Source organism: Coffea arabica, chromosome 2e (assembly GCF_036785885.1).
Source record: "Coffea arabica cultivar ET-39 chromosome 2e, Coffea Arabica ET-39 HiFi, whole genome shotgun sequence".
NCBI lineage: Eukaryota > Viridiplantae > Streptophyta > Magnoliopsida > Gentianales > Rubiaceae > Coffea > Coffea arabica.
This window is the reverse complement of record NC_092313.1, coordinates 6272513-6295489: the sequence shown is the minus strand read 5'-3', so window position 1 is coordinate 6295489 and position 22977 is coordinate 6272513. Positions and strand designations below refer to the sequence as shown.

Sequence of the window (22977 nt, the reverse complement as noted above, 5' to 3'; positions counted from 1 at the left end):
AAATTTCCGGTTCAGAGAATAATAATAATAATAATAGTAACTTTGCCTAAAAATTTGAGCGCAAAAGGGAAATGGGTTAAACAGAAGAATCGCCGGTTCAGTAGTCGAAATCTGCGGTCTGCGGCCGGATCCAGCTGGCGTCATCAGCGTTTCCGGCTCCTCGGCAGTGGGCAACCGAGTCCTCCGGTTCTACACTCCACAGACCGGCCCACCCAACAATGGCCTTGACCGGTTCTGCACCCATCCAACGGGCCAACGCCCGCATAAAACAAAAAACCCGGACTCCTAATTGAATCCCCTCACGGGCCTGACCGCTGCCCCCAAACCGGTCCATCCGGTCATCCAATCCAATCGACTCTTCACCCACCTATATATTCCTTGTTTCCCAACTCAAACCCTTCCCACCCTTCCCCGACTCGGTCTTTGTCACGAGAAGGATTAGTTGTACTACTACTAAATACGAAATCCGACCGAACCCAAGTAAGTTATGTAATCCCTTTTCCTCTTCTTCATAAAAAATTTGATTATATATTATTTGTACCTTAGCAGAATTAATATTGTTGTACCCCTGGGGATGTTCTTGAAAAGGGGAGCATGTACATTTATGGAGTGATAGATATTTAATGAAGTACAAAGGGCCCTAGTGATTGTTGTGTTATTATGTTTTTGGATGAAAATTAAAACATGACTTCAGATATGGAACTGGTACCTGTGACATCACAAAAACATGATCCTGCATGGAAGCACTGTCAAATGTATAAGAATGGTGAAAGGGTTCAGCTCAAGTGTGTGTATTGTGGGAAGATTTTTAAGGGTGGTGGAATCCATAGGATTAAGGAACATCTAGCTGGGCAAAAGGGTAATGCCTCTAGTTGTTTGAGAGTTCTGCCTGATGTTCGCCTTCTAATGCAAGAGAGCTTGAATGGGGTTGTTATGAAAAAGAGGAAAAAGCAAAAACTTGCTGAAGAAATAACCAATTATAATGTGGATAATGCTAGTGAAGTTGATGCTTTGACTATAAATAATTGCGGTCTAAACACTGAAGTTAACTTGCTTCCTGTCCCAGATACGCTTGAACAGGACTCGAATTTTTTTGTGGGTAGGGAGGAAGGAGGAGGTGGAAATAAAGCAAGTGGTAGGAAGAAGAAGGGGAGAGTTAGAAAAGCATCTAGTTCTGCCAATCCTAATGCAATTGTTGCTTGTAGTAATGCAGCTATAGCTACGAAAAAGGTGAATAATCATGTCCATATGGCAATAGGGCGGTTTTTGTTTGACGTAGGGGTACCTTTAGACGCTGTGAATTCAGTTTATTTCCAACCCATGATTGAGGCGATTGCTTCTCAAGGTGATGGCGTTGTTGGACCATCTTACCATGATCTTCGGAGCTGGATCTTGAAGAATGCAGTTCAAGAAGTTAGAAATGATATTGACCAATACACAGGTTCTTGGGGAAAGACAGGATGTTCTGTATTGGTAGATGAATGGGTTTCAGAAAAAGGTAAAACTTTTTTAAGTTTCTTGGTAAATAGCTCCGAAGGGACAATGTTTTTCAGGTCTGCAGATATAACCAACTTGGTAAACTCTGAGGATTCTCTGTTTGAATTGCTTAAGGAGGTGGTAGAAGAAGTTGGTGTGAGAAATGTGATGCAAGTAATTACTAATAGTGAGGAGCGATATCTTGCTGCCGCTAGAAGACTGACTGATTCTTATCCCTCTGTATTCTGGACTCCTTGTGCTGCTCACTGCATAAGTTTGATGCTGGAGGACATCAGCAGGCTTGAGTGGGTAAAATCAGTACTTGACCAAGCCAGAACAATATCAAGATTCATGTATAATCATAATGTTGTTCTGAACATGATGAGACGGTACACTTTTGGAGTTGATTTAGTTGATCTGGGAATCACTCGCTCTGCAACACATTTTACGACGTTGAAGCGAATGGTTAACATAAGACACAATTTGCAATCCATGGTCACTTCAGAGGAGTGGATGGAGAGCCCATACTCAAAGAAACCAGAGGCATTTGCTGTGCTAGATTATATTGGTAATCAATCATTTTGGTCCACTTGTGCCTTACTTACTCGATTAGTTGATCCACTTTTGAGACTTCTGAGGATAGTTGGAAGCGACAAGAGGCCTGCCATGGGATATGTTTATGCTGGAGTATATCGAGCCAAAGAAACAATTAAGAAAGAACTCACTGATAAGAAGGAATATTCCACGTATTGGGATATTATAGATCATAGATGGGAACAACTTCAGCGTCATCCTCTTCATGCCGCTGGTTTCTACCTAAATCCTAACTTCTTTTACAGTACCGAAGGTGATGTACATCTTCATATCCGTTCACTGGTATATGACTGCATTGAGAAGTTGGTTCCAGACCCAAAATTTCAAGATAAAGTTGTGAAAGAGATAGGTTCTTATCACAATGGTGCTGGAGATTTTGGACGAAAGATGGCTGTTAGAGCTAGAGATACTTTACTTCCAGGTCCGTCTTTATTAAGATCAAATAGTAGCTTCCGTGTCCAGTTATGCTATGTCTTCTGCTGCTGCTACTTCTTGGTTATTTATTTATTTTCCTTTTCCAATGTCAGGCTTGTAGTGAATCCTTGATTCTCACATGTCAATCCATCCATTCAATTTTCTGTATTCTTATACTTAATCATTTTTTGTTTGGGTGTTCAGATTCCCTACTCCCTGATATCAATTGCTATTTTTGTCTCGTGTCAAAGTCATATGACTGTATTTACCTCAATTCATCTTTGTTCCAGGACATTTTCATAGTTAATGTGTGGATACAATCGTCACAAAGTTTGACAAGGATGGAATATAGTCATATGACTTGGTAGTTAGTATTCAAACATAATGGACTCTAATGGGAAATTATGTTAGTTTTATTTCTATCTTGTGTAGCTTCATTTTCTGGGGCAGGTGGAGAGATAGATGAGACTTGAAGGATTTTTGTGTCGTTAATGTCCCTCTTAGTTGTTTGTCTGATATATCTTGTTGGTGTGTATTTTCATCCATGCACTGTACTGAAAGGCTAGTTAACTCATGATATCCTTGTATAAAAATGTGCTTTTATTTGGTTTTCATTTCCACAAGCAGTTGATCTTTCTTTCTTTCTTTTTTTTGGTTCACTTTTTGAATTTTGAATTTGATGGTTGTAGCTGAGTGGTGGTCAACTTATGGTGGGGGTTGCCCAAATCTGGCACGTTTAGCCATCCGCATTCTGAGTCAAACTTGCAGTCTGATCTACTTTAAGCAAAATCAAATCCCTTATGAGCAGATGCATGATACCAGAAACTGCTTAGAGCGACAGAGGCTTAATGACCTTGTCTTCGTCCAAAAGAACTTGTGGTTGAAGCAAATGTAAGTAGAAGAATGAACTTATTCTCTATTAATTGGTATTGAAGGAACCAAAGAATGAGTTAGACAAACTGAATGGAGCAATGGCCTTTCATTGATTATTGTAGGGTTCAAAGGAACAAAGAACAGGATTCAGTTGACCCGATATCGTATGAGCATATTTCCATTCTTGAGGACTGGGTGACGGGGAAACCATTATGCTCAGAAGACTTGGACAGCTCAGATTGGATGATAGTTGATCCACCTTTAGGCAACACAATGCTTTTAGGAACACCAATTGATGATTTTGAAGCCCTCGGTACAGGTAATTGATGGCTACCGTACCAATAATAACTAGAAACTTGTCTGTTGGACATTTCTAACATAATTTGCTGGCGCGCAGGCTTCGATGATTATGAAATTTTTGAGGGGGTGAAAGACAGTGAAGAAGAAAACGGAGGATAACACTGCAGGGTATTAGTATGCGAAGGTCTTCTCACTTTTTGCATGATGGAAAAAGAATGAACGCAAGTGGTGCCAACTAATATACTTTTGACCAAATAAAGTGTGGAAAAGTTGGATTTGATGCACCTAAGGAAGCGAAGCATCTCTTCCCCTCCCTCTAAAGTCGCCCATTCCTCGACATATAATTGTTTTTGAGTAGAAAGCTTCCTAAGCCTGTATCCTCTGGGGATGATGCTCGTCGAAAATAGAGGTTGATATCATGCTTATGGTGGCTTTAAATATTTCTTAATGAGTTTCATTTTATGTGATTTCATTATTTTTTCCGAGCGCACTTTGCTCTGTGCAGGAGTGTTGAGTCAGGATGTGGTTGGACTTTCACTAAGTGTAAATTGGCTTAATGCCTCTGTACTTTGAAGCAACAAGATAGTAATCCTCTTTCCTGTTTAAGATTCTCTTCATTGGCCTTGGGATAAATTGGATTGCGTTGAATCGTGATGGAGCCAGTAAGCCAACTTTTCTGCAGGAACAGGACGACTTTACCAGGATCACAATGGAAATTTTCTTCTGGGGCTTGCCATGCATCTTGGTCCTCAATCTGATATGATGGCTGCTGATTTACGAGCCTTACTGGCGGCGCTCATGTTAGCAGCAAAACACAAATTCACGGACTTGATCATTGGATCTTGATTCTCAAGTAAATGTGAATAATCTTGGCAGGCCTCTGTCGGGCATGTCTTGCAGCAACGCTGACGGGTTCTCGTGAGCATCATGATTTGGACCTCTCGCTCAGTATATATGCCAATAAAACGCGATATTGTAGCAAATATTCTCTCCAGGCTCTAAGCATGCAACTTAGTAGAGCTTTTCATGAAGTTTGTGTAGTTCTTGATCAGCTACCTATTTGTCGTCTGCTCTCTTTATACGAGGGTAAAATCAAACTTCAAAATCAATTTCTGATGGCGTGCAATTAGTTTTGCTCAAGTAATGAAGTTTATTATCTTTAAGGAAAAAGATCCTCTTTTTAGTTAAAGCTTTGTGAGACATAAATTTCCCAGGTTGCTTGTACAATGTAATTTTCTTTGCAGCCTTTGGTGCTGGTTCCTCTTCTCTTTTTATGCCTGGAACTGCAAAATCAGAATCGAAGTAGTATGTAATGCGTCCGTCACTCGAATCAAATATCTTGACGAAAAGCTGATTCAGTAATTGATCGCTTGGTTTTCATGACACCACCATCCACTGTGTGAAGATCGTAATGATGACAGTCCACATTAGAAATCCGTACTCCATTCTTCGGAAGGCTTGGACAAATGGTACCGTTGGCCTGAAAAAAGCCATGCAAAACATTTGGAACTGTCCCAGGGCATATGGCGCAGCGGTTGAAGGGTCGGCCTTGTGTTGCTGGCTTCCCCACTGACCAAGGTTCGATTCGTGCCCGCTGCGTCACACATCTTGACTCGCCCGGGTAAGCTGTATGGGGCTGTCGGCTTCCCCTCCGGTTTGGTGTGCCGGCTCGGGTCCAAAGGGCTCGGGTCGGGGCATGTTCCGGATTACCAAAAAAAAAAAACATTTGGAACTTTCATATCAACATAAATTGTCAGCAACAGATACAAATCTACAATGATCTGAAATGGAATGTCCATAAGGTCATGCATTCATCTTATAATTTCATACCTAAAACTAGATACTACTACTAATTAGTGGTCCTTAGTAAACAGAAACCTCTAAGCAATGAAAACTAGAAGAAATCTCAAAGCAGCTAAGATGAGAATGGGTCTTCCCATTCTGGAATCACCGCTTCCCTTTCCAGCCGGTAACGGAGAGCGGTGATATTGAACCAGCTTCAAGATCATCCTTGTCGGCGACGTAGTCAGCCGACGACCATGCGCTTACCTTGTCAAATGAGGATGTTGGATACGAATGCACAAAGTCCTCAAACTCGCCACCATGACCACCACCTTTCTTCGCATTATACTCATTAGGTGCCGCAGCAAAATCCGGCAGTACCACCTCACCTTCCATGTATCTCACCACTTGCCTCATGCTAGGCCTCCTTTCTGAGGAATTACTGGAACACATTAATCCAAGTTTAAGCACCACCACTGCCTCTACCTCATCATAAAGACCTCCTAACCTGGGGTCGACTGCCTCGAGTATCGCACCTTTCTTCCACCTATCCCATACCCAATCCACCAAAACCAACTCCTCAGGCAATGCTTTTGGCTCTATTGGCCTTCTTCCGCATACAACTTCCAATAAGAATGCACCAAAGGCAAACACATCAGAGCTTGTGGTAGGCTTACCAGTCTTCGTAAGCTCAGGGGCTAAATAACCCAATGTTCCCACAACTCTTGTTGTGCTTGGATTTGAACCATGCTCATACAACTTAGCAAGTCCAAAGTCCCCAAGCCTGCCGTTCATCTCAGAGTCCAACAAAACATTTCCTGCCTTGATGTCTCTATGAATCACAGTTTGTTCCCATCCTTCATGTAGATAGAGTAGCCCAGAAGCGACACCTTTGATGATCTTGAACCTCTGTTCCCATGTTAAAATCATCTCAGGTTCATCAAAGAGGTACTTATCCAAGCTCCCATTGGGCATGAAGTCATATACAAGTAACAAATCACCTCTCCTCCGACACCACCCCAGTAACTGAACCAAGTTTCTGTGCCTAAGTCGGCCAATGCTGGCAATCTCTGATACGAATTCACGCAAACCCTGCTTCGATTCATGGTTTATTCTCTTAACTGCAACTTGGGTATTGGAGTTAGGCAAAGTTCCTTTATAAACCCGGCCAAATCCGCCAAACCCCAATAGCTCTTTGTCTCTGAAACCTCTGGTTGCTTGTTTGAGCTCTTTATAGGGGAATCGGTGTGGGCCTACCGAATGTTCCCAGTCCTCAATCACATCCATATTTTTGATCCTCCTGACTATGTACAGAGACAACAGAACCGCAAATCCCATGAATGCAACAGCTGATATAGATGTCCCTAAAATCAATTTCACGTGGCTCTTTTGGGGTAAAGGAAGTTTAGGAAGCGAAGGTAGATCTAAGGACTGAGCTTGCCCATTGATCTTGAAACTCCAACCAAAGACATAGTGAGAGGCAGCAAGCAAACCAGTTGAAGCAGAAAAGCCTACGTACATGTAATCCTCAAAAATTGGGGATAAATCCACATCAAGCGAGAGAATGGAGCTGTTGGGTTTGGATGAGGAAAGTGAAAGAGTAACATTGAGCTGATTTTTGCTGGAATCATAATCAATCCAGGCTTGAATTATACTCCCAGACTTGAGATTCAGGTCTAATATTGTTGAATTGCCATCAGCGAAATAGCCAGCTGGTATTGAGGCACTTGAGATCACACTATTGATATCTATGCCAACATGATTATCATTTAAGTCTTTAAATTCAAAATCTTGAACTGTATCGAACTCAACAGCAAGGAAATGATTGGAAGAGTTGCCATTATCATTTGAATTCACCAAGCCCAAATACTGACGGGAAAGAGCCCCTTTGAGCTCTTTGGTCGGCGAGATGGCAAAGGCCATTCCATGGCCACCAAGATTTACAGAATTAAACTGGGGAACAATTGAAAACGCAAAAGCGGTTGAAAAGGAGAAAACTTTACCAGTTGTAGAGTTCTTGAACAAAATAGCATTTGATTGGAAGGCATGGCCAAGTAATTTTTGTGTGTCATTTGTGAGCTTGACTATACCACTATCGTCAATCTCAGCAGCACCATTGAGAGTTACAGTGGTGCCCGCGTCCTTAAAACCAGCATGCAAGAACTCAACAGACTGAGAAAGAAGTAAGCTTGGAAGAAAAATCAGGGCCAAGAGAGAAAGAAATAATTTTTTTGCCATCACACAACATGTACTAGGCTCAGATTCGAGTTTGTTTCTGGATCAACTTGGGACTCAGTTATCAATAATATTCCTAGGTAGGTGATTTGTGGGGATTATTGGGATTATGTGCTACATGGCTGTAATTTATTACTTGTTCCTTTTTTTTTTGGGGGGGCGTTTGGTGCAAAGCAGAGAAGAAACAGGAGGTGGAGAATGGGGTGGCATTGTGTTGTGGACTGGAGTTGTACGAAAAGTGGAAAAATAAAGGGTCCCATCTTTGTTTGTTGGCTGTAATTTTCACACGCCACATTTAAAGGTTGGGTTGAAATCGAGTTGAGCTACGCATCTTACCACCCAAATATTGGACCCTTGGTCCAACGGGTAGAGAACTGAGAAAGTGTTCCGCCCTCGTCCATCTTCTTCTTGTTCTTAAGAGGATAGTTGCTGTTGCCGACCGGAAAAGGAAATGGCATCTTACTACCCTTTCCTTTCAAAAAATTAGTGCATTATACTTCTTGTTTTTAAAAAATTCAGAGAATGCAATGCAATAGTGGACTTAACAGGGAGAAAAAAAAAAGGCATCTCACTACCCCATCCTTTCAAAATTTTTGTGGCATTTCAGGATTCTAACATTTTAAGAGTAACAACTTAATTATGATTTTATTATTTTTACTTTTACGGCTTGCTTTCTAAAATTTAAATCCAAAACGAGACAAAATAAAGATAAAAATGATAATGAAAAAAGAGATTAAAAATAATTTTAATTTTTTTATAAAATAATACAATAAACATTCTGAGACATCTCAAAATGGAAATGCATGATATTTTTAACGAGACCAACCTACCCACCTTTTTAAGAAGATTAGATTGGAGTTGAAATGAGTTAGTGACGGCCCTGCCCAAGTCAGACCGACACAGCCTCCTTTAATTCAACACATGGACTGCAAGGACATGATTTCGTTAAAGAGGAGGCAGCTCATTTTGATCAATTGATGCTTGACTGTTTCTGCTACATTTTATCACCCAACCCTCCTTTCAAAATTTGTGGACCTTCTCGGGGTTGGCTGCTGCTCCCCTGAAATAAGTTGTTACTATTACAATTTCGAGAGTTCTGGTGCAAGGACTATTTTTGTTCCAGTCGTGATATGGCTGACTCCTTAAAGACTTCAAATGACGATCAACTATAAAAGTCGTCTTAATCAAAATTTTTTGTCCTCTATAATAGGAGATTGGTGGATCGTTGTTTCAACATTAAATTTGTTAAATAACCGGAAGTCGGCTCTCCATTTTTTGTTTTTAAAATTGAGCACACTCCCCTTAAACCTCTTGTCTACTCCAATGCAATAACTAACAAAGGGCATTTTTTGCTGACAGAAAATTGGGACATGCTACCAATATTCTTGCTGAGTTGTGGGGGATAAGGGATGGACTATACTTAGCTTCCTCTCTAAACTTGCAAAATGTTGAATTAGAAGTTGATGCTAAAACTGCTCTAGACTTGCTTAAATCGGCAGATACCTCAACTCATGAGTATGCTTCAATTATCTCTGATTGCAGGTTCCTGATCTCTGCCCTGCCGAAAGTCATACTTAGACATGCTTATCGAGAAGCAAACCAGTGTGCTGACAGATTGGTAAAACTGGGTGCTCAACAAGACGTGAATTTTGTATGCTATGAAAGTATTCCTTATGCTTTGAGAAGTCTAGTAGATGCAGATCTTAAGGGAATTTGTTTCCCTCGTTTTGTACCTATAACTTAAGTTTGTTTTAATATATAGTCCCTTTTATTACCAAAAAAAAAAAAAAACAAAGGGCATTTTGGACTCCGACCGCTACTTTGGCGTGTCTGAAAACACGACTTCAATGGCAGTAGCATCATCATTTATTAGACCGCAATGAATAGAGGAGCTCTCAACGCGGACATTCCTTTGATTTAAGGGTTCATTTATTTTCTTCCTTAAAAGCAAAAAAGCTTTGTTTTTTCTTCTGGGTTTTTCATGTTCAACCAAAATAGAAAAGCTTGGAGTAATTTTGCGCGACTTGAGTCATCAAGTCGTCATGTGGAGGGTTCCTTAGACAGCCAAACTCTGGCGTTGAAATAAAGTGCAGAGCACATAAAATTTCTTCGTTTTGCTTTCAAAAGAATGATTACTAGTCGCTATTGGGGTTAGATAAACAAACTCTCAGCTTTTCCTTGACTTTCTAGTCGGAAATAAGCTTTGTTATTATGTAATATTATAACTATACTTTAGCAAGTTGTTTGTCCTCTGTTCTTTTCAACTACTCAATTTTGAATTGCATAAAATAGCTTTGTTTGGAGAGTTCCGTGAACATATTATTCAATCACCTTTTTACCTCACACATATCAAATCGCTATAATAATTTTTGGGAAAATGACCGGTTTCATCCCTTAACTTTCATAAAAATATTCTTTTCGTCCCTCACTTTTAAAACGAAGCAATTTGGTCCCTGACATTTAAAAATTAAACCTATTACATCCTTGAACCCAATTATCAATCTGAATCAAACCATCTATCAACTTACTTACAAATTTTGGGGGGTATAATTTGTAGATCATTTGACTAACTCAACTTGATATTCACGTGAAGTTTAATGAACCCAAAAATAAAAAATAAAAAATTATAACATCTAAAAGAAGAATTAATCTTTCTTACAATGTCATTGTATACACTGATGGGTTTATGTACCTGCCACATCATTTCAATTTCAATTTAAACGTCACATTTTGTATTTGTGATATACATCTAGATTCGCAAGCGTATATACTAACGGTACATGAAAAGATTTACCAAAAAAAAAAACTCTATTATTTCAAGACAAAGAATGACCTTTTATGATCTTATACTTTTTATTTTTTTTGGTTCAATAAATGTCATGTGAATATGATGGAGTTGACGGAATAATCTATCAATTCTATCTCCGAAATTTATCACTGGGTTATTGGATGGTTTGATTTAGATTGATAATTAGATTCAGGGATGTAATAGGTTTAATTTTTAAATGTCAGGGACCAAATTGGTTCGTTTTAAAAGTGAGGGACGAAAAGAATATTTTTGTGAAATGTAAGGGATGAAACATGTCATTTTCCCATAATTTTTTTACAAAAAAATCCAGAAAAATACAATCCAAACAAAATAAAGTTTTGTTTGTTTTTCTTTATTATATCTGTAATTCCGTTGTGCTTTTGATTCTTGGCGACTTTTTTGCGTTGCATACTTTCTCCAGTTTTGATTTTGAAGGTGCCTACAGCCTAGTCAAAGAATGCGCACGGAATTTTTTGCATTGCCATCCTCATCAAGCATAGTGCCATTTAACTTTTTTTTTTTTCTCAAAATGATAACATATTTTGAATGAGTAGATTTGGAAAATCATTTACAGTTATTGCAATTATGTTACATGGTGGGTTGCAGATCTTTTCTTTTTCCCGAATGATTATGCCATGGATCTTTTCAGAATTTGTAAAAAGTTACTTAGATTTTCTGCCTACAACAAGGTTATAAATATTTTTTTCCCCAAATCTCATCTGGCTATCAAGCGAGCTCCTCCTTACTCCTAAGTTGGTTAAAGTTTCCCGCTTAACTTTAAGTCCTCCATCCAATGAATAACGATCCGCTACTGTCTCTATTAGTACCTACTTAATTAGTATATAGAATTGACAGGAGGTTATTTTTATTTGCCCCCTTTAGTTATACCTAAATTCCCACATTAGTTCATAAATTTAAAAATAGAACACTTTAGTTCCTAAATTATAAAATTTATTCCACTTAGGTAATATCATTAAGAAATTGAGACAGATTTTATGCCTAAGTGAATATATTTTACTGGAATAAATTTCATACTTTAGGGACCATAGTGGATAAGTTCTATATTTTAGGAAGTAAAGTGTGACAAATCTTATAGTTTAAGAAATTAAGACTTTGTTTGGAAAGCCATTTTTTCTAAAAAAAAGATTTTATGTTTTTTGTGCACTTATTTTTAATTATTTTTTATTTCAGATATATTAAATTGCTACAATTTTTTTTTTTTTTTGTCAAAGTGTTTCTTTTCAAGTTTGGGAATAAAAGTAAGAATTCGAATGTAGTGAATGATAGTGCTAAGAAGGAAAGTGAGAATTCGAATACCCTAATTCATAGTGCTAATATAAATAATGACCTCGTCAGTCAAGAAGTTGAATTGACAACCCAATTTCAACACAACTTTCTTAGGCTGACTACAAAAAGTCCACAACCACCGGCCCTTTCTGTTGGTGGTTGCTGCGAAGCACTTTAAGTTTTGGTGGCGTTGGAGGTTAATGTTCAACTCTTGTCTCTTGTTAAATTGTCATCGTTGTTTTCAGTGATATTTTTCAATAAAATTTTTATTTATATTAGATTAGATTATAGAAATACTATCGTTAATTTGATAGAATTTTTAATTCCATCAGATTAGGTTATAGAAATGCTATCGTTATTACACAATGTCCACACAACTTGCTTTGCACTTTTTTTGAAATTAAAATAAAACCAATTATAACTTTTTCCCTTTGCTTTGCACTTCTTTTGAAATTAAAATAAAACCAATTATAAAACAGCGCTACAAAGTATCAACCGGTTAACTATTGGATCGGATTCTGCCATTGTTTTCCAATTTCAAACGATAATTTGAAAACCAGAAGAGAGTTATTATCCAAAATTTTTTGAAATAATGGTATGTAGCTTTTTATCTATCCCCTAACCTTCTTCCTCCCTTTTGATGAGTAAATGAAAACATGTCGATAAAAACCATTTTTTGTGTAATTATATACATTATTATTCGGCTTGAGCAATAGCTTCAGTTTTATCTGCAATTTCACTTCTGTGCTCGACCAAAACAAAAGGCTCAGTCCATTGAAGTGCGCGCATTGACGTCTTCAGCTTTGCGGTTGCCGAATGCTGATGAGATAAACATTATTAATGCTTGCTTTGGATAAACAAAACTTCTTTACTTTGGTTGACTTTCCTGTCATTTCAAAGGCAGAAGTTAGCTGTGCTATCATTTACACAGGTTTAAATATTGTAATGTTGTTCATAACCAGTTTGAATTTCTTTTCGACCATTCTTTCTCAAATTGTGGAATAAAAAATAACAGGAACTATCGTATTCAAAGATGGGAAAAGCCCAAATTGTGTTAAAATCTAATTTGGAAAGAATCTTAACTCTTGACACGTGTTTTGTCGTGAAGGCAAAACAATGTGAGAAGCTTTTTGTTTCTTGAGTTGGCCGACATGATAGAATTGGTGTTATATTTTCTACCAATTAAGGTTTAAACCTCTTTTGAAACATCTATCCGTCACACAGGGTTTGTCTAGTGCATTTTATCTGTCCGTGTGGCTGGCGGACTATTATCTGAAATTGAATTTATTCTGTGCGCACTCTTAGGTAGCGATTGTGAGTTCCCTTATTAAAAAAAAAAAGTGAGAAGCTTTTTTATTATTTCTAGGGATAATATCAGAAACCTCCCTTGAGATTTCTTTTAATGTCACTTAGCACCTTGAGATTTTAGAAATATCACATAATTGTAAAAAGAATATATTAACCTTCACTTGACACATAATTCATAATATACCAAATAAATGGAGTTCAAAAATTAAAAAAAAAATGAAAGTCATTTTCTTCTTTTTTTTTTCCTTTTTTCCATCATTTTCTCCTACTCATATTTTTTGGATTACTATGCAATATTTTATTTATAAATTATAACAAATTAAATTTTATTTATTTTTTACTTTTTATGATTGTGATAAAGTGGGGTATGACTTATTTACTTATTTTGAGTTGATTTTTATAATGATTGGTACAGTTTAATGGTTTGAATAAGGGTTGAGAAGTTATTAGAAAAAATATATAAATTCATAGGAATCGATTTTGAACATATAAAATTAAATTGATGCAACTATATTTCTTTTCAAATTTCTTTTTTATTTTTCAAATTTATATTTTTATGAGGTATAGTATTGTAATGTGATAGTACTACAAGAGATTGTTTTTGAGGTGATGGTTTTCTTGAAATGAACAATGTGATTTAGGAACATTTTTATTTAGCAAGTGAAAAGGTAGTTCAAGGTTTTTAAAAATTTTGTTACACAAATAACAAAAATAAAGAAAGTAAGTGATATTTTTGAAACCTTAGAGCTGCCAAGTGATATTAAGAGAAACCTCAAGGGAGGTTTCTGATATTACCCTTATTTCCAAGGTTAAGTCTCGTGCGTTGAGCAAAGTTAGAAAGGAACAATGGATAAGTGCTAACTGAAACAAGCAACGTGCAAGGTACTAAGCTGGAAATTTTTTGGACTAGGCAGTTTGAATAAGACATGCAGAACCCAGGAATCTGGACACAGATAACACCTGCACGACAACTTTGAGTTTGCCTAACCATTTACCCAATTGTTTTCACTATAAACATCGTATTCAGGAAGCATTAATTCCCCAGCTGCATGCGCTGCACCATGCTCGACCGGTCACATTTTTCTCTACATTGATTGATTTTAAACCTTCCCATTGTGCTTTTGATCCAAACAATCAATAAATATCATCCGCGCATGCAAGATGAAGTTTAATTTGCTTTCCCCTCCACCCCCTCCAATTTTGCAATTCCACTGTGCTTTTGATTCTGGCTACTTTTTTGCGTTGCATACTTTCTCTAGTTTTATCCACGATTTCAAGGTGCCTAATCAAAGAATGCTCATTGTTTTCTTGCATCCACATCAATATTCTCCCTAATCTTAAATCTTACTCTCAATTTGAGGCCTTTCTAAGTTCGGTCTGCTTTTGCCAAATATAGGAAAATTTCTATGAGTGATCTACCTAAGGGCCTGTTTGGAACCCAATTTTTTGGACAAGTTTTTTACCTACTAGTTTTTTAACAACTTTTGTTACAGGAATTCCAAAAAATTTCTCAAAATTTTTTACCTACACACCTCAAAATACTCAAAACACACCAAAAAAAATTCCCTTCCCTTTTTTCCTTCTTCCTCCCCCATCTCAACCCAAAATCACCGCTTGTTCCCAAAACGCACCACCACCGTTTCGTCCCCCAGCCTGCGCGCACGTTGCGGCTGGGTCGTGAGCCCGGGCTGCTTCTGGTGCGCTGTGGAGAAGAGGAAAGGCTAAGTGTTGATCTTGATCCCTATCTTTTGATATTTACAAAACAAATGGATGATACTAATATTTCTTCAAGATATACTTTCAGTTTTGAAGTTGTTTGATTCCATGAACAAGTGCAATTGAAAGGCAAAGTTTGCTGAAGCTGTCGGACGTTCAAGAAGTCAGGATCGGACGTCCGAAAGGATGAAGAACATCAAGAAGGAAACTCTGTCGGACGCTCGTGAGGAAGCATCGGACGCACGCCTCGGACGCACATCAATCGCATCGGACGTTCGAGAAATTTCGCAAAGATTTGATGACTCTCTGACGACGTTCGGACGCAGGGTTCGGACGTCCGACAGGTGGTTTGGACGCAGGGTTCGGACGTCCGACAGACCAACGGCTAGTTTTGACACCATTTAATATTTGACCGTTGGAGAGCCTTTTGGAGCCATTTCTCACATTCTATAAACATCCCAAAGCACAAGAAGACATAAGACTTTTGCCAACACAAAATACAAGCTTACAAGTGAGATTTTTGAGTAGAAACATTCTTTGTTGGTTGTATAAGGGATTGGGAAAGTTGGGTTGTGAGGTTGCTCAAGTGAAGGTTACTCTCTAGGAGGAGTAAAACCTTGGTGAAGGTGAACCTATCACTCGGAGTGGTAAAACCTTGGTGAAGGTTGCCTCATTTGTATAAAATAGTTCTTAATTGGGTGAGTGATCTTTCAAGTGTAGGTTGTTGAGGGTTAACTAGAATAGTTGTAAAACTCCTTGGCTCAACCAAAGAGTGTTTGGGATGAGGAAGGAGTGAGCCTTCACTTGTACATCTTGGTTAGCATCGTCATCAATTGAAGAGGCTATTGGTTTGATATTTGGTTTGCATTTCTTATCTTTTCTCTTTAATTAAGTTTTCTTTATTGTGCTTAAATTTGATATATGTTTGTGCATCATTGTGAATTTGTTTGTACTCATTGGGTTGCACCGGGACCTTACAATTGGTACCAGAGCTTGGTCTCCTAGAGATTAAGTTTAACCGCTTAGAGTAAAGATCATGGCAACCATAAAAGTTTCCTTTTTAGAAGGGCAATCTATTGATAGACCACCTATGTTTAATGGTTCTCATTTTAGCATGTGGGATCAAAGAATGATGATTTTCTTACAATCCATTTATATTGAATTATGGTATGTGGTAGAAGATGGTCCTTATGAAGCTAGAATAGTTGACTCTACCACTAATTTGAGTAGATTAAAGACTAGACAAGAATTGAATGAAAAAGACAAGAGATACCTTTTCTTGAATGCCAAGGCCATGTATATATTGTACAATGCATTAGATGTAAATGAATCTAGTAGAATTAAAGGTTGTAAATCAGCTAAAGATATTTGGGATAAATTGTGTGTATTTCATGAAGGTAACCAAGATATTAAAGAACAAAAGAAATCTTTGCTTGTTTCTCAATATGAATTTTTCAAAATGCATCCTCTTGAAAATGTTGATAAGATGTGTAGTAGATTTTGTGACATTATTCAAGATCTTAAATTACTTGGAAAAGAATATTCTTTGGGTGAGAAAAATAGAAAGATTTTGAATGCCTTGCCAAAAGAATGGGAAAACAAAATAAATGCTATAGAAGAGGCAAAGGATTTAAATTCTATGTCCATTGAATCTCTTGTGAATTCCCTAACCTCTTATGAATTAAAGCTGAAATTCAAAGTGCAAGAGGAAGAAAATGCAAGAATGTATAAGAGAGGCATAGCTTTTAAAGCATCTCAAGTGGGGGATAACCCATCATTCATGGGTAATGAAATCATGGAAGTGGACAATGATATAACTCCTCACATCAAAAGTTTCAAGAAGATCTTCAACAAGAGATGTTCAAGAGGAGATTGCAAAATTACATGGGATGAATGCAATTCAAAAAGAGAAAAAGAAGAGTTGGCCTAAATGACACTAATGGCCGTTGGAGAAGATGAGGTAAGTTCTTATCACTCTTCTAGTGATGAAGATAATGAAGATGATGATGTGCAAATTCTTATGATTAAAATGCATAAAAGTTTGAAAGAATCTTATGCTAGAAACAAGGAGTTAAAACAGAAAATTAGTTTTTTGCTTCGAGATAATGTAAATCTTTTTCAACAAAATAAAACGTTGAAAGCTGAAAATGATTATTTCAAGAAGAGTGAGACTGCTTTACATTTTGAACTTGATAGAAAAACAAAACTTTGTGATTTGTTCAAAAAGGAACAAGGTGATTTGAAAAAAAGAATGGATGGCCTAAATGAATTGCTTAAACACAAGAAACAAGTCTGTTTTCAAAAGAATAGGTTGAATTCTAATTCCAACGAATTTGCTATCCATAGGAGAAGACAAGTAAGATTTATTAAACCTGTTCATGTAGATAACTCTTTGGTTATGTGTAATTTTTGTTGTCAAAAAGGTCACATGAAAAGTGATTGTTATGTGAGAAAGAATATGAGAAGAGGCATGAAATGCATGTGAATAGTTAAACATGATGCTAACTTTAACAAATAGGAGATTTTGTTTATCATTGCAGTGATTCTTGTTCACAATTTTTTTTGATATTTCTGATACTTTGATCTGAGTTTTCGCTGATATTTTGAATACTACTGAATTTGTATGATGACAAAAAGGGGGAGAAATGGATGCTATGTGTTAGGGGGAGTTATTCTGAAATTATAAGTTTGGTTGCAATGAGTGAGGGGGAGTCTATGCTCATATGCTCAATCTTTTTCCTTCCTTCCATCCATTGTTTTGTCATTATCAAAAAGGGGGAGAATGTTGATCTTGATCCCTATCTTTTGATGTTTACAAAACAAATGGATGATACTAATATTTCTTCAAGATATACTTTCAGTTTTGAAGTTGTTTGATTCCATGAACAAGTGCAATTGAAAGGCAAAGTTTGCTGAAGCTGTCGGACGTTCAAGAAGTCAGGATCGAACGTCCGAAAGAATGAAGAACATCAAGAAGGAAACTCTGTCGGACGCTCGCGAGGAAGCATCGGACGTCCGGAAGGATCGGACGCACGCCTCGGACGCACATCAATCGCATCGGACGTCCGAGAAATTTCGCAAAGATTTGATGACTCTCTGACGACGTTCGGACGCAGGGTTCGGACGTCCGACAGGTGGTTTGGACGCAGGGTTCGGACGTCCGACAGGCCAACGGCTAGTTTTGACACCATTTAATATTTGACCGTTGGAGAGCCTTTTGGAGCCATTTCTCACCTTCTATAAACACCCCAAAGCACAAGAAGACATAAGACTTTTGCCAACACAAAATACAAGCTTACAAGTGAGATTTTTGAGTAGAAAGATTATTTGTTGGTTGTACAAGGGGTTGGAAAAGTTGGGTTGTGAGGTTGCTCAAGTGAAGGTTACTCTCTAGGAGGAGTAAAACCTTGGTGAAGGTGAACCTATCACTCGGAGTGGTAAAACCTTGGAGAAGGTTGCCTCATTTGTATAAAATAGTTCTTAATTGGGTGAGTGATCTTTCAAGTGTAGGTTGTTGAGGGTTAACTAGAATAGTTGTAAAACTCCTTGGCTCAACCAAAGAGTGTTTGGGATGAGGAAGGAGTGAGCATTCACTTGTACATCTTGGTTAGCATCGCCATCAATTGAAGAGGCTATTGGTTTGATATTTGGTTTGCATTTCTTATCTTTTCTCTTTAATTAAGTTTTCTTTATTGTGCTTAAATTTGATATATCTTTGTGCATCATTGTGAATTTGTTTGTACTCATTGGGTTGCACCGGGACCTTACACTGAGCCTGGGCTGCGTCTGGTCGCTAGCCTGGGCCTGCCATCGTCTGGTGCGGCTGGGCTGCAGGGGAAGGGCAGGGCAAAGGGCGGGGGGAAGGGGGAAAGGGAGGGCAGAGGGTGGCGGGGGAAAGGGAGAAGAGGGAAAGGCGGCGCAAAGGGGTGGCGGGGGAGGGCAGTAGGCGGGGGAAGGTGGAAAGAGAGGGCAGTGCGATGGCGGGGGAGGGGAGGGCAGTGGCCGGGGGAGAGGGGAAAGGGAGGGCAGAGGGGTGGCCGGGGAGGGCAGTGGGCGGGGGAAGGGGGAAAGAGAGGGCAGTGCGGTGGCGGGGGAGGGGAAGGCAGTGGCCGGGGAAGGGGGAAAGGGAGTTGCTGGTGCAAGGTAACGGGGAAGGGGAAGGGGGAAGCAAGAAGATGAAGAAGAAGAGAGGAAAGAAAAGGAAAGAAAGAAAAAGAAAGAGAAAGAGAAAGAGAAAAAGAAAGAAAAAAAAATTTCACCTTACAAAAACTTCTACAAAAAAAAATTTTCACCTTACAAAAATTTCTACAAATTTTTTTTAAAAACTTTTACAGTGCACTACAGTAAAGTTTTAGACAAACTCCCAAAAAACTCAGGTTCCAAACAGGCCCTAAGTTTTTGTTCTGCCCAGCTAAAGCTGCAAAAAACTGGACATTGCACTTTGGAAATGACCCCACTGGCCTGAAAGATAAAGGAATAATAGAAACGTGTTAACCAATCGCTGATATTAATAAAATGGGTACATTACACTTATCTCGCCTTTAATTTTATGTAAAAGTTAGGGGTCTTCCGGTCTTCATTCGATGGGTAGCAAATTTTATGGCTACGCATAGAATTAAGTGTCATTAATTTTTCACAATTGTAATCTTTTTTTTTTTGGGAAAAATATCTACTTATGTCATTATAAGGGCATTTTGGAGACATTGAAGTACATTTATGACAAATTTGGTTAATTTCTCTCCATTAGTTAAAAGTAGGAGAAGTTCGTCCCCAAGAAAACTAAGGGGTTGCTTGGTTAAAGGGTTTGGGAATCACAGAAAGGAATGAATCCCTTATTTGATGCTTGGGTTAAGTCTATTGGAATGCAAATTTTGAAATCATTTCTAAAAAATCGGAGTTATCCCATTCCCGAACAAATTGGGAGGTTTTGGACAAAACCCTCAACTTATTCCCTCAGACAACATTTATGACGGACCTACCCTCTCTTTCTCTCCATCACACGCCGCACTTTCTGTTCTTCTTTTTCATCAGATTTCCTATCTCTTCTTCTTCATCATATAATCTTCATCTGTAATCCAAAATGTCTTGAAAAAAAAGATCTAAAATAGATCTAAATGGATTAATAGTGGGTAAATATCTTCAGTGGGCAAATTGTTCAACAAGATCTCTACCAGAAAGATCTCTAAGAAAAATTGAAAAAAACGCACAACCCAAATCCAAGAGGTTTGTGATTTTCGCTTCAGGGGTCTTGTTCAGTGCAGGAAGGATGACTTGCTGTGAATTAATTGTGAGATTTTAGTACGAATTGTTCTTTGTATATTAAGAACTATCTCAGTATATTAAGAACCTCAACCCAAAGATCTTCGCTTCAGGGGTCTTGTTCAGTGCAGGAAGGATGACTTGCTGTGAATTAATTGTGAGATTTTAGTACGAATTATTCTTTGTATATTAAGAACCTGCTCAGTATAGCATTTGAACATAGTTGCGGTTGGCATATTAATAAAGCTTTATAGTTGATCATTTCATACAAGATTTGATCTTTTGTGAAATCTTTTCGTTCTAGTGTTGGGTGGGATGGAAGAAGTAGGGAGTCAAAAGTTGATGGTGATAGAGACAGCGACATTGTAACCCTTCATTCTAAAGCTATAAAGAGCTGATATTTTATTGGAGAACGGATTTATTTTTAGTTTATCCGATAAATATATTTATTTATGGAAAAATGGGTACTCTGTTCTTATAATGGAGGAAAGTCATAAAGAACTAATGTTTTATTGGAAAACGGTTTATTTTTATTTTATCCTATAAATAAATTTATTTATGAGAAAATGGGTACTCTGTTCTTATAATGGGAGAAAACCATAAAGAGTTGGTTTTTTATGGGAAAATATGACTTTTGTGAAAGTAACCGCGATTTAGTTTATGAAATTATCTCAAAAAAAAATTTAGAATGAATTTGTTTGTTTTGAAAGTTGTATAATGGTCATTAAATTTCAAATATCCCTTCCTTAAATTTCAAAATCTACAAAGTCTCATATTTTTGTTAAATACAAAATCTACCAATTTCTGCAATTATTCCTTTGTTTTAGGGTAAAATACAAGGAACCCCCTTGTGGTTTTGCAAAAAGACATCTTACCCTCTATCGTTTAGAAACCTCTACATAAACACCCTAGACTTCATAACTAAAGCGGAAATTGACCTGTAACTGGGCATGCGATCTAGTGACGATGGGTATGCGAGATTCCTTTGAAAAGACCTTGAGTTTCATTCCTAGGGAAAGAAAAAGCCGCTTCTCCCCTAAATTATAACTTTTTTTCCTTTGATTTTCTTTCATTTTCTCTGATACACTGGATATCGTCCATCAAAAACTAATAAAATTTGATATTGTTTGGAACAAGAGCTCGGTAATTCGTGGGAAATCAAGGCCACTCCTACGATTTTCTTCCTCAGAGATGGCAAAATGGTAGGCAAACTCGTAGGTGACAACAAACAAGATCTCCAAAATAAGACAATGGGCATTGCTGAATCTTGTTCAAATCTGACAACCCCATGATTGAGTTGCTTGTATTCCGAATGTCTAAGGCGTATATCAATTTTCTTCAGAAATTTTGATACTCTAAAATCGGATCTCAGAGAACAAGGGATCAATTTTCTTCAGCAATTTTCTTCAGTAGTAGTAGTAGTAAACATAGAATTGAGTGCCCACTCAATTATTGATTGGGAATTTTTGGGAAAAATTTGGGAATCCACTCATAAGGGGAGTGGTCATGCCGCTACAGATGAGGAGAAGAATATGGCCTTCTGCCTCGAGATTGAAGCTACAGCTGAGGAGATTGCCTAGGAACTTATTCGTTTCCATAAAGAAATAATGGTAAGAATTCCTCAACGAATTAGCCCTTGATTGTGCAACAAAAACCAAGCGCTTGAATGCTGAAGTTGAAGAAGCTCTTGACCATGTGTACTTGATGCGATCAGAAGGGATCAGCAGCAGCAGTTCATTCTGATTCCAACTCCTCTCTCTCCCACTTCTTGATGTCTCCTTTTGCAATAATTTATTTGCATATGTACTATCAACTATGTCCGCAATCGAGACTATGGTTAATCATTATCATGTATGAGACCATTTCCGTTCCTTGTATGATAGTGTATCTGACACCGAATGGTACCTTGTTCGATTGCTACAATATATTCATCATCATTATCATGCCAGTGGACTGCAGAGTTTTGATGCTTGCGTTGGCATTTGATTCAAAGTTCCAAGGCAAAGCTTTCAAGCTTACGTTTCTGGATATGCATTGGATTGTCAATTCCTACTAATTTAGCAGGCCACAGGTTAGATGAGGTATTTGACCTGCTGTCGGTGACTCAGTCGGTTCAAAAGGTAATTTTCACTTTAGTTATGAAAGTTATGGTGTTTATGTGGAAGTTTTTAAACAATAGGGGGGTAAGGTGTCTTTTCGTGAAACCACAAGGGGGTTCCTTGTATTTTACCCTTTGTTTTATAAGAATTGTTATATCAGGGGTAAATTTGGAATTTAATTGCATTTAATTCCGAAACACTCATCAAACCAAGCATTAGGAGTTGAAATGATGCTAATTCCAATGTGTGAACCAAACTAGATATTGGAATGAAAAATTTAATTCCAAAATCAGAGTCTATGATTTCATTTTCATTTTCGATTCCAATATGTGAAACAGGCACCCACTTTGGATGTTCAACCATGAGGGGTTCATAAAATTCCATAGTTATGTAATGAAAGTAATAATTTTATTTTTGAACTTTGCATTTTCAATTAATGAAAACAATATACAGCTTTTTTTCTCTCTTTCTTTTAATCTTTTATTTTATTATCTTTTCATGGGAAAATAATGAAATATTATTGAACACATTATGATATTTCTTTCCTTCTTACTAAAAATATTGCCCCAAAATATGCACGGGTCTAATAGACTATATAAGTTTCTAAATTAATTTCAGATTGAATTTTTATACAATTTGCTCACTATTAATTTGATTAATAACCTTAACTTTATGTTGATTGTTACAATATTTTGTTCACTATGCTTACCTAACTCTATTTTTGTTTAGTACATTACATATTCTTTTCAAAATTTGGCTCATTTTAAGTGTCACATATACTATATCCTTTTTTCATTCTCAAACTATATTTGAATAGTTAATCAA

At 37.5% G+C, this 22977-nt stretch overlaps 2 protein-coding genes across 7 annotated transcripts; one reads left to right on the top strand and one right to left on the bottom strand.

The window, feature by feature from the left end:
• The first annotated feature begins 351 nt into the window (after positions 1 to 351).
• On the top strand, positions 352 to 4846 carry LOC113730459 (uncharacterized). 6 transcript variants are annotated; one of them, XR_011840129.1, is made up of 6 exons: positions 389 to 2491; positions 3174 to 3375; positions 3480 to 3676; positions 3755 to 4066; positions 4163 to 4242; positions 4340 to 4846. XR_011840129.1 is itself a non-coding variant. In XM_072078491.1 (5 exons), exons 2-5 carry the CDS (start codon positions 697 to 699, stop codon positions 3814 to 3816), a joined length of 2256 nt encoding a protein of 751 aa, XP_071934592.1. In that variant the 5' UTR covers positions 352 to 480; positions 695 to 696; the 3' UTR covers positions 3817 to 4766. The 6 variants fall into 6 exon arrangements, 2 of the variants coding, with proteins under 2 accessions (XP_071934592.1, XP_027110952.1); XM_072078491.1 differs by having other exon boundaries at positions 352 to 480; positions 695 to 2491; positions 3755 to 4766; XR_003458346.2 differs by lacking the exon at positions 4163 to 4242.
• A 517-nt stretch (positions 4847 to 5363) lies between these two features.
• Positions 5364 to 7934, bottom strand: LOC113730460 (L-type lectin-domain containing receptor kinase S.4). Its single transcript, XM_027255152.2, has one exon. The coding sequence runs from the start codon at positions 7675 to 7677 to the stop codon at positions 5605 to 5607; it is 2073 nt and encodes a 690-aa protein (XP_027110953.1). The 5' UTR covers positions 7678 to 7934; the 3' UTR covers positions 5364 to 5604.
• Between the last annotated feature and the right edge of the window lie 15043 nt (positions 7935 to 22977).